General features: G+C 45.4%; 1 protein-coding gene across 3 annotated transcripts in view; it reads right to left on the minus strand.

Annotated features, from left to right (window-relative positions):
* Positions 1 to 10,594, minus strand: part of RNPS1 (RNA binding protein with serine rich domain 1) — a 26,014-nt gene extending 15,420 nt beyond the window's left edge. Inside the window, exons 1-6 of one of the 3 annotated variants that reach the window (XM_032796881.2) lie at positions 10,504 to 10,576; positions 7,482 to 7,673; positions 7,026 to 7,181; positions 6,516 to 6,707; positions 1,653 to 1,755; positions 544 to 697 (exon numbers count right to left, since the gene is read on the minus strand). In XM_032796881.2, coding sequence (XP_032652772.1) covers positions 544 to 697; positions 1,653 to 1,755; positions 6,516 to 6,707; positions 7,026 to 7,181; positions 7,482 to 7,552 — 676 coding nt within the window. In that variant the 5' untranslated portion in view covers positions 7,553 to 7,673; positions 10,504 to 10,576. Of the gene's footprint in view, positions 1 to 543; positions 698 to 1,652; positions 1,756 to 6,515; positions 6,708 to 7,025; positions 7,182 to 7,481; positions 7,674 to 10,384 lie in introns of all 3 variants that reach the window. The other 2 variants (XM_032796882.2, XM_032796883.2) reach the window with 2 other exon arrangements.
* Positions 10,595 to 11,628: the final 1,034 nt, after the last annotated feature.

Consider the following 11,628-nt stretch of genomic DNA (forward strand, 5'->3'; position numbering starts at 1 on the left):
GCATCCGCCCGGCGCCGGGCGCGGGAGAGGGCTAGAGCCCCGAACCCGCTAACTATAATACACAATACTATAACTATAACGACAACTAGTGGTTACAGCAAAAAATCAAGAGGCCTAGTCTCTCTCCTCAACTTTGCCACTGACTCACCAACCCACCCTCAGCAAATCATTTAGACAGTCAACATAAAATTACTTCTGCCTAAAACCCATGAAAGGTCTAGAATCTACTATCCTGACAAGCAACAGTTCAGATGACAGAGTTGGGTTTTTTGGATCATCTGACTTTGTGAGACAGTGCTTTATGTAAGGTCAGTTTAGTTGTTTCCCCTGTATGGTCGGTTTCACTGCTTGTGAGAGTCTGTCACCCAACAATAGAGCAGAGAAAGACATGAGGGGGGGGAATTAAGAAAGTGGGATTGTAGAACCACAAAAGTTGGTAGGACAACTCAGGGCCAGTAATCCTTTTAACTCATGTGTATCAACCTTCATATCCTCCATGGATTTCAATTAGTCCTGCGGTTTCTTTGTACATCTGGTACCTACCTCCATCCATATGCTTCAGCGCCTTTTCGGCATCATCTGGATTCTCAAACTCCACATAAGCATAACCCTTGGAGAGATGTGGATTTAACCTGTCAACTGGCATGTCAATCATTTTAATCTTCCCATAAGTGGAAAATATTTCCATGATGTGATCCTAGAGAAAAAAAATAGTTATTATGAAGGACAGTGCCAATTTCCACTTTATCATGTGCTATTGATAGAGAATGCTAAATTGGAGGCATACCCAATACAAGATCAAAGACTAATACCAACATCAAGGTAGACCAATCTTGTTAACTGCATATGGATACTGTTTGAATTTCCACCAGCCCTCTATTGCTGCCTACTCAGTTTATTCCTCTAATTCCCAAACCCTAGACAAATATCTACTGACTACCCTCCTCAAAAAAAGGCCAGAGGATCTAGGCTGTGGTAAATTTTCCAGGAGTGAAAGAATGAATGAAATCATGAAGTTTAAGTGGGAAATGGCAAGGAGAGGGGCTGTCTGAGGTCAAATGCTCAAGGCAACAGATGTATTTTCTCTCTTTATATAGCATCATATAGTTACATGTTTCCTCTATGAAGGCCTCACACCTCACCAGAACAATTATCTGGCAAGGAGGACTGAACTGAGCACCACTCCTGCATATCAACTGCGGACATTCTCAGCTGGCCTTCAGTTGTAAATTTTTCAACAAAGGGGTCAGCTACGCTTCGTCTTCCAACCAAGACAAATGTAAGTTACACAACATCCTGCGAGAGAACCAGGAAACCAAGTACAGAGTTTAAATTCAAGTCCCCTGCTTGATAACACAGGGCACTAGATCTGGGACATGGCATACAGGTCTTCTGAGAATCATACCCTGCCATGGATTAATTGCTCTTGGCTTTAGCCAAGTATGATATGATCAGGTGCCACGCAAGTTTCCCCACACAGACAGGTCTGCCAATGCACCTCAACTTTGCGTATGGATAATGTAAGAATTTCCAACACAGTGACACCTGATTGCAATGTAGTAATAAACTGTTTCTGAAGATACTATTTAAAAAACTCAACTAACTCCCCCAAAGATGTGAAAATTCAAGGATAAAGGGGGGCAGGCCATTACCTTGGTCACATTTCTGGTGAGTCTCCCAACATGAACTTTGGTAGGTCTGGGCGATGGACTCCGTCTCTTCCGCTCCTTTTCATCTCTCTTGGGTGGCTTAGACCTGAGTTGAATATCACCGAACTATCAAATCTCCTGATAACATACAAGCCAATCCCCATAATTAAGGCTACATTTTAGTGAAGTCATGAACAGGTCACAGGCAGTAAACAAAAATTCACACCCCGTGACCTGTCCATGACTTTTGCTATATACCCCTAACTAAAACTTGGGCTGGGGGGTGGGGATGCAGGTGCTCTGGGGGGCACCGTGGCACACAGCCCGGGCCCCCTGCTGGTGCTTTGCAAATCTGTGACTTCTGTGATGGTCTCGCAGCCTTACCCATAACACAAAGGTGACTTGCAAAGGATCTTTTTTAAATGGACTTGTATCTTGCTCTGCTTCTTTATAATAAATAAGGATCTGAAAATCTGCAGGACTGGAGAGTTTAAAAGGTTTTTACTTCCTTTTTAATTCAGAAATATCCTGAATGTCAAATCTGTTTTTCTCTGATTTTGCTGGAGGAACTCTTGGGCTCTAGAGCATGTGTACCGTGAGTTCTCATACATTAACTGAAGAGGGACTAGGGTCTTGCTGGGTTCATAGCCAAATCTAGCAACCACTTCCATCAGTACAGGTTTGGTTTTGGAGCTTTCTGGCTATCGACATGTTATTAGGATGGAAGACCAATGAATTATGAAGCAAGCTTACCAAGGAATGTTCCTACACAGTACAACCATGTTGTTGCCAAAAGCTTAAGATAAGATTGTTGGTAATGGACATAAACCGAATATCCAGGCAGACCACCTTAAAGACCTAGCTAGAAATTGATCCAAGCGGCGCTCAATTCGCAAGAAGGCTACATCCCTTTGGAATTTGCCATGATGATGAAGTGTTCAGCACTGAACAGATTTCCTTTCTCTCAAGTGTTTATTAGCCACTGGAGTTACATGTGTGTTCACAAAAACAGATGCGTTTAAAATACTTTTAAAAAAAAAAAAAAAATGTTTTGCTACTGCTCAGGCTTCAGTTTCTCCACTCATTATCCCAAAAACACTAGATTCATTAGTCAAAATCTGCCAAGGTAGATAAGATAAAAAATTTGTTAAAAAAAAAAAAAGAAAAAAAGGCAGATCAAACTTTGGAAACAATATTTCAGACCTTCTATGTCAGAGGCAGGCAAACTTTCTGACTTCAGTGCTGCACTGGGTTTCCAAAATTGTATGGAGGGACATTAGCGGAGGCTGTGCCTCCCCAAACAGCCAGGCGTTGCTCCGCCCTAGCCCCATCCAACCCCTCTGCGTTCTTGCCCCAACAGCCCCCCTGGGACTCTGCCCCATCCAAGCCCCCCTGTTCCCTGACTTCCCCTGGAACCTCTACCCGGATGTCCCCCGCTGCCCCATCCAACCCCCCCCCATTCTTGACTGCCCCCCTAGGGCTCCTACCCCCATTCAACTCCCCTGTTCCCTGCCCTCTGACCACCCTGACTCCTATTCACACCCCCACCCCCTGACCACCACTCCGAACTCCCCTGCCCTCTATCCAACCCCTCCTGCTCCCTGCCCCCTTACTGCACTGCCTGGAGCACACCACTGCACAGCATAGAGCACCGGGTCAGGACGGGCTCTGCAGCTGCGCTGCCCCAGGAGCTCACAGCCCCGCAGCCCAGAGCATTGCGCCCGCGGCATAGAGAGCTGAGGCTGTGGGGGAGGGGCCGGGGGCTAACCTCCTGGGGCAGGAGCTCACAGGCTGGGCAGGAGGGTCCCACGGGCCATAGTTTGCCCACTTCTGTTCTACGTACATCACAAATAAATGAAGGGGCACTGTAACAGGGTGCTGGATGAGGAACCTTGAGCCAGGCCTCTGTCACACCAGCTCCAATCAAAAAAGAACAATTGGGGCTGGCTGAGTAAGTCCAGGCCTGAGTGGCAGATGGGGATCAGCTGCCGGCCTCTTTAGCCGGGGCTCCATAAAGGCTGGCAGGAAGGAAGCCGAAGTAGGAGAAGGAAAGGGAGGAGCCAGAGAGTTAAAGGGAGTGGGAGTTCTTCTCTGATGGCTGCAGGTGTTAGCAGTTCCTGGCGCTGTGATACTGAAATTGTTTGTAGCTAAAAGATGGTGGGAAAGTAAACTGTAAATAAAGAACATGGGTGATTGCACCAACGCAGAGGTCTCTGGCTGGTTTGTGGGTGCAGCAGGGGCAGAAGCCAGAGAGGCTCAGCTGCACCCCCGCTACAGGCACAAAGCCAATTATATTGGCAGGGGAGGGGAGAAAACGGGCATTTATATTGGTCTGCCAATGAAACCCCTGCACAACAGTCATTTCCAAATAATTTTAGCAGCTATCCCAGACAGGTTTAGGTTAATACAGACACACCATTTGAAAACTCAGTTTTCAAGCTTTCAAATATCAACCAATGGATCTTACCTGTTTTCCCAGCTGTTAAAATGGGGATATTACCTCACAAGGGCACATTGGTGAAGACTGTTTATAGTGCTTTGAAGTGGTAAAGTTGTATGCAAGTACTAAGTTTTATTAACTCTAACTGCTCAAATTAGTGGCTGCTAGCAGTGGGGGAGGTTTAGGTTGGCTATCAGGAAAAACGTTTTCACTAGGAGGGTGGTGAAGCCCCCCAAGAGTTACCTAGGGAGGTGTTGGAATCTCCTTCCTTAGAAGTTTTTAAGGTCAGGCTTGACAAAGCCCTGGCTGGGATGATTTAGTTGGCGACTGGTCCTGCTTTGAGCAGGGGGTTGGACTAGATGACCTTCCAACCCTGGTATTCTATGATTCTATGGCTGCTGACACCATATTGGTCAGAGTAATTTCCAGCAGAGTTAGGGGACAGTACTGAAGATTATGTCTGCAACTGAAATCCCAATGATACTATGGCTCCCAGCATTGCTAACATCACTTTAGTTGATGGGGGAAATTCTCCTAAGTTTCCCTAGCATAGACAGAGCCTAAGAGACAGCAGGCTATTATTTCTTTACCCCTTTGAAATCAAAGAACAGTGAGGGATGCAGGAGGTGACAAGGGCACAGTAAACAGGCAAATTATAGATCTAGCAATTCAGAGCTCTCTGATTCCTGCTCTCTAGACAGGGACTCTGGTGCCATGTGATTATGCAACCACCTAAATTGCTGTGTATTTGTGGAATTTTTTTTTTTTTTTTAACTGGCACATAAAAAAAAAAAAGTCAAAGCTTTAATTTGAAACAGTTAATTCTATAATCTTTATAGTTGCTAAAATACATTCACTTCACATTGTGAAGGGTAAATTGATGCTGTAGAAATGTATGCCTAAATCTGAATGGGGGGGTGGGAGTGGGGGAAGCTTGAAGATAAAAGTTCCCAATTATTTCATTGGAATGTTGGCTCTGAAGTCTGACAAATTAAAGATGTCAATACTAGCTATTTCTGCTAAAATGCTCAGTAGTGAAATATCAGGCTAATAAATCTATCATTTTTAGAAGTACTGGCAGGGTGTAGCTGGCACCTATTTGCTATCAAGTCAAATCTCATCCCACCCCCAGAATTTCAAGTGAAGAGACTACCAGCAAAAGCCTCAACTGCATCCTGGATATCAAACTCAGAACACCACCCCCAGCCTTTCTTGGCATCAAAAGCCTAATCCATCCCCCTGACCTGCTGATATGGAAAGCCAGTTATTTCCATGTCTACAATTACTCGCTGTCACTATAAAGATCTGAAACATGCTGAAAATTACTTACATCCCAATTCTGCAAACACACACTTACGTGATTAACTTAGCTATTGTAATTACTATCATTTGCAGGATCAAAGCATAGACTGTAAGCACGTTAAGCAGGAACCATAACTTTTGATACATGCACATACAGTGTCTAACACAATGGGACTCAAATCCCTGTTTGGAGCCTTTTGAACTATAACAATACAAATAATGGCAGCAATGAGTCCTGTGGCACCTTATAGGATAACAGACGTACTGGAGCATGAGCTTTCGTGGGTGAACACCCACTTTGTCAGATGCAATACAGATAATAAGCTCTGATGGTGGCCTAAGGAAAACATCAATAAACCATCAAAAAGCATACTGCACCGATTACAATAGACTGAGTGGGAGAAGCAGAGTACCTGACATACACAAGGCCTTTGTTACAGACCCCAAACTTCCATACTTTTAAGATTTGTTTCCAGTCCTTCCTAACTTCCACATCTATAAGAGTAAATGAAACATTGTGCCTGTATAGCACTTTTGTTGGGGAGAAAAATCAAACTGTTTCCAAACAACTGTCCAGTACAGACATTTCTTTTTTGGGGGAGAACAGTCCTGTACTCAGAAGGAACTGGACTAGACAACTTATGATTTTGTGATTATATTCACAGCACCAGTTTCATGTTATACCCAAAGTGAAGAATTCTAGAGAAACAAAGAAGCAGATTCTACTCAGTTCAATTTCTACCTTAAAGAAAAACATGATTCCTTGCAATTTTTCCACCAGTTTCACACTGCTACAAATCCCAGATTATGCAGATAAACAGCCTTATATGCCCCATCTTCTGCAGATCCCAAATAATCAGGCATGGATACATTTTAGATATGTGATTGTGTGTGTGTGGTATATGTGAGAGTCAGTTATGAATTAATGAGATCTTTAAACTCCTTCCTGAAGAACATGTAGTTAGGTTACATCCATGCTCAAGGAATAGCTAGATTATATCTCTGGAATATGAATAAAGCAGACAATTTGTTTTTAAACAGATTACGTCGCTGTTCACAAGCCTACGCACTCCATGGCAACTTCCCAACCACTTGATAATTTTAACTGGATGAATCAAACTCACTTGGAGCGGGAACGTCTCCTGTTGTCATGTCTACGTCGAGATGGGCTTGGGGATCCAGAGGAACTGCTAGAACTGGAGCTACGAGAGGTGCTGGAGCTCCCAGAGCGGCTTGATGCAGAGGAGGAACTGGATCCACTGCTGGAACCAGTGCTGGAGCTGGACCCTGAACTGGAAGTGGAGCTGGAGTGGGACCTTTTGCGAAAAAAATCAGTGCAGAATACACAGGGGAAAGAATAGCTGAATATCATCTCCAGGTAAATACAAGACAAGAATTGGTGGTTAAAGTGATGAGAGCTCAACCTCACAGCTAACATTATTTCAGCCAAGGGAGAGACTGAACTCCATGCAAAGCATGCTCATTTACAAAGCAAGAGGGTAACTTTTTAGCAACATAATCCCCCAAGGAGTCTTCTAATATGGGGAGCCACAAAGCACATTTGTAGCATTTGAACAGGAGCACAACTCACTACTATTTGGGCTATCACTGGGATGCAGAGAAACTCTGGTTACCTGGTACTGGTGCTACCACTGGAAGCACTGCGCCTTTTGCGCGTTTTGTCCCGACCACGATCCTTTTCACTTGATTCCTTGGTGGACACTTTGTCCTTGGATCTGTCCTTGGATTTGTCTTCAGTTCGATCTTTGCGCTTGGTTGGAGAGGGAGCCCTTTAAGAAACGGTCAAAAGAAATTATTTCACTTTAAACAAAACACTGAACTTTAAAGCCAACTTAGAATAACCATTATTGCAGAGCCAGAACACTAGGATTTTTAATTTTTTTAAAAAACAGATCACAAAAGTTTATGCTACAGAGAAACTTTAAAGAAGAAAGTCAAAGTTGTAATTTAAGAAAATTCTCATTGTGAGAAGAGAGATATTTCCAATTCCACATCCTCACTGGAAACACACTAGTATCCTACATGTCCCCAGTGGGGATAAGCCTAGAAAATTCAGACAGAATTATTACCTAGTGCTGGATTTTTTATTATTTTCTTTGAATCCTAGCAAACTCTTCTTTTTCATTCCTGAAAATTCCATTTTCCCTTCTGAGGCGTCCCAAGCAGCACTGGATGGGCCTCACTTATCTCAAATCTCACTTCTAACTCCTTGATTCTGAGAAACGATCCCTAATCGAGTGCAATAAACTCCAAAGAGCGGCCTAGTGACAAGATAAAAGGGTTTAGAAACAAGAAATTAACGTATTGGCAAAAACAACAAACCTACTTTTCAATAAAGGCAGCAGGAGGTGGGGGTCAGCTAATGAGATATTGACAATATCATATTGTACACACAATAGTTATTCACATCGTTACATTGCTATTAGAGCCAAACACCTGTGCCTGCTCACACAGACATACACACTGTCCGTCTTGCTGAAGACTTGATATGGATGCCTCAAGGTGTCAGCTGACATTTCATAAGAGTACAAAGGGTACAAATTAGCAAGCTGAGATGTATGGCAGACAGGGAAAACATGGATTTTCCATGAGTTTTCCTCTGCCAGGTGTATGTGTGTTGCCTAACCTGCCTCGTGACAGCCATCCGCCCTTCAGAGAGTCGACTAAGCACTGTTTCCTCTAGAGCCAATTGCTGCCACAACATATGTTGGTTAGCAAAGGGGTGTTTCCCAAAAGCTGCATAAGGCACTCTGTCTCCCTACTTTCAGTGGAAGCAAGCTGCCTCCATTGCTCTGCCAACCTTGGAAGCAAGGGACTGAGCTGAGGAACCAGTCTGATGCACTGTTGAATCTCTCTTGGTGGAAGGCCTACATGGGGCTCAGCTTTCATCCACCCCTACAGATCAATTTGTACTCTTGATACAAATAAAGGACACAAATCAACACCAGTAATTCATATTAAAATACTAGTCATGAGTGGAACTCTAGCTGCAATCCATAAGAGGTCTTTTTATCCCATATGTAATACAGTATCCCAATATATCTTCACATTTTAACTAAATTGGTGGATTACTTACCATTTAATAAAAGTGCCAGAGGTATGTGACCTAACAGCTCAGGGAGTCTCAAACGGGGGGTCGCGACCCCTCAGGGGGTCATGAGGTTATTATGGGGGGTCAGGAGCTGTCAGCCTCTACCCCAAACCCTGCTTTGCCTCCAGCATTTATAATGGTGTTAAATATATTAAAAAAGTGTTTTTAATTTATGGGGGGGGGGGTCAAACTCAGAGGCTTGCTATGTGAAAGGGGTCACCAGTACAAAAGTTTGAGAACACCGTAATCAACATTAACAGCAATTGGTAGGTTGCTCCTTGCTACAGAGCCAACTTAACAGTCACCCTTATGGTGACTATAAGCTGTATACAGTACCTCTATTATCCTAGACAATTCACTAAACATTTGGAAAGCAACTGGACATTACTTGCATTTTTAAAAGTGACAATGCATTGCCAAACCCATAAAACAGGATACAGAATGCTACTAATGAAAATGAAGCTGGATATTTAGGCACATTACATAAATTAGAGTTAGAAACATTTGGTAATAAGAATGAACTCCATGTAGTTTTCTGGATTTCGTATTGTTTTGTCCTTTGAATCTGCAATTCCCTTATACTGATTTTCTGGGGCAGGACAACTTACCTATTGTCTCCCTTTCCCTCCATGGAAATACACGTACCCCCACTTAATAGAACAAACTCTGTCTTGCTTATTTACAATCAACAAATTGATTGCAAATGTCTACTTTCTGATGAGAAGGAACTGAAATCTCAGTGAATGAGACAAGATTATATGACTTTCACACGGTTAGTGTATTTAGGCTGAGCCTTTGAGGGCAGGGGACTGGACTTGATGACCTCTTGAGGTCCCTTCCAGCCCTAATATCTATTAACCCAAGCAAACATTCACTGAAAAATAATTCTGTCAGAAACGAGTTATGTATACATCTACAGACAAACATGTACATGCATAGATGGCATTTGCAAAAATATGCTTTTTTCCTACTTATTACCAAGAAAACTTCTCCACTAACATATTCATTTTTCTGCAACACCGAATATCTAAATGAAAAACATAAACACAAGTCATACAGGATGTGTTGGTTGATACTTTACTCTCTCACTTTTCTTCTCTAAGGGGCTGTGCACTGCAGCCCTACTCTCATACTGTCACATTACAATGATGGTTGAGGCAAACTCAGCTCTGCCAAAGACCTCCTATATGATCTTAGCTATTAAGGCAAGTCATTTAGTCTCAGTCTTTCTGTGCTCCAAGTCCCCATTTTGAAAATAGTGATAACACTTCTATAAGGAAATGTTACAAGGTTAACTTCATTAGCATACAAGGAGCACTTAGCTATTACAGCGATAAAGACCACAGAATTAGCCAGATAAATAAATGCTTGTGTTCAGTCTGTATCTCAGTTTGCACAACGTTTTTGGGGGGATATGTACTGCAATTTGCAGTGCCAGATGCACCATGGGTTTATTAGTGACCACAGAACATGTGCGGCCTTACTGTGAACGTGGCCACGATAACGGCTGAGAAAGAGGAATAGAAAAACACAGCCCCGAACAGGATCGATACAGAGGCAGATCCTCCCGCAGAACTGCCACAGCGGTTAGCAGGTGCAGCAGAACAGGAGTTGTGAAGGGAGAGAGCAGTACTGGAGCCTGAGCCCTGTTCCAGAGCGGCCCACCCCGACTCTCAGCTACAGAAAAACGCAGCTTCACCATCCCCGCTACAAAACCCCAGCGGGGCAGCCTGGCCCAAGCGCACAGCGATCCCCAAAAGCAGAAGAAGGAAGAGATGCCTCTGCGGCCCACCCCTAAACTTCCACACAGGCTTTCCAAAGGCCCCTCCCCCAGGGCTCCGTCCTCCGGGGCGGGTTAGGTCCCGGCCTTCCCATCCCCACCTGCCATATCCTGCTCCGCAGCTCCAGGCCCCTCCTCTCGGGGTCGGGAGACGATAGCCGGCCCCCCGACGCCTCACCCAGGCCAGATGGCGCCAGATCCCCAGCCTCCCCCTACTTACATCCTCGGCGCCCGCCACTGCCACCGCTCCCGAGCCCTGACCCCGTCGCGCTCAATAGACGCGCCGCCGCGTCGAGCGGGAAACCCTCCGGAAGGCGCACGCTGATGGCGTCACTCGCTAAAGGACCTGGGGACGGGGAAGGCATTTAAAGAGACACGGGCAGATTGGTCTGTATCGCTCACTCCTGCTAGCAGCGCAGGCTGTGGCAGGGCTGAGACTGTTCGCCACCCCCTAGGTCTGATGGGGGCTGAAGTGATGCTGCCACCGACTGTGCCATCCTGCGTGGAGAACAGCCTCCCGGCTCCACTCTCCTAAAAGCTCCCCGCAGGGCTCCCACAGTTTACCTAGTGTGTTCTCCCTGTGAATCCACACACACCATGTCTGCTGCCCCCGCAATCTAACTGCCATCTGCCCTAACCCCATGCCAACTTTCTGAGCGAACAAAACTAAACATCCTTGTCCTGTCCCCTTCTCTAAGGCCCCGCCTGGCCTACCTCATCTTCCCCCCTCCCTCTATCGCTCGCTCTCCCCCACCCTCACGTACTCACTCATCTTTACCTGGGTAGGGAGCAGAGGCAGCCCTAGGCACCAGCAAAGCAAGCATGTGCTTGGGGCAGCCCATTTGCAGGGGCAGCAGGGATCCAGCATGAGAGCTGAGAACCAACAGAGGGCCCTGGGAGCTGTAGTTCCTTGGTTAGCTCCCTGCCTAGAGAGCCATTCCTGGAGCAGGGAAAGAACTACATTTCCCAGCATTCCCTTGGCCACTACTAACAGAAAAGGAAGGGGGAGGCAGGAAGGGAGTTGAGACCCCATGCTGTAGCCCGCTGTGAATAGAGAGCTGTACTGTGAAGGGTAGGGGTACCATATTTTAACATTAAAAAAATAGGACACTCCACAGAGAGGGAGGGTAGTCCCACCCTGCCACCATCCACTCCCTCTGACTGCCCCCCACAGAAACCCCAACCCATCTGACCCCCTCCCCCTGCTTCCTGATCACTCTTTCCAGGACCCCACCCCCTATCTAAGCACCCCAGGTCCTTGTCCCCTGATCCCCTCCCTTCCCGGGACCACTGCCGCTAACTGTCGCTATGGACCCCTTCCCTAAATGGGGATGTAACAATCGGT

This window comes from Chelonoidis abingdonii, chromosome 9 (genome assembly GCF_003597395.2).
Source record: "Chelonoidis abingdonii isolate Lonesome George chromosome 9, CheloAbing_2.0, whole genome shotgun sequence".
Classification (NCBI taxonomy): Eukaryota; Metazoa; Chordata; order Testudines; family Testudinidae; genus Chelonoidis; species Chelonoidis abingdonii.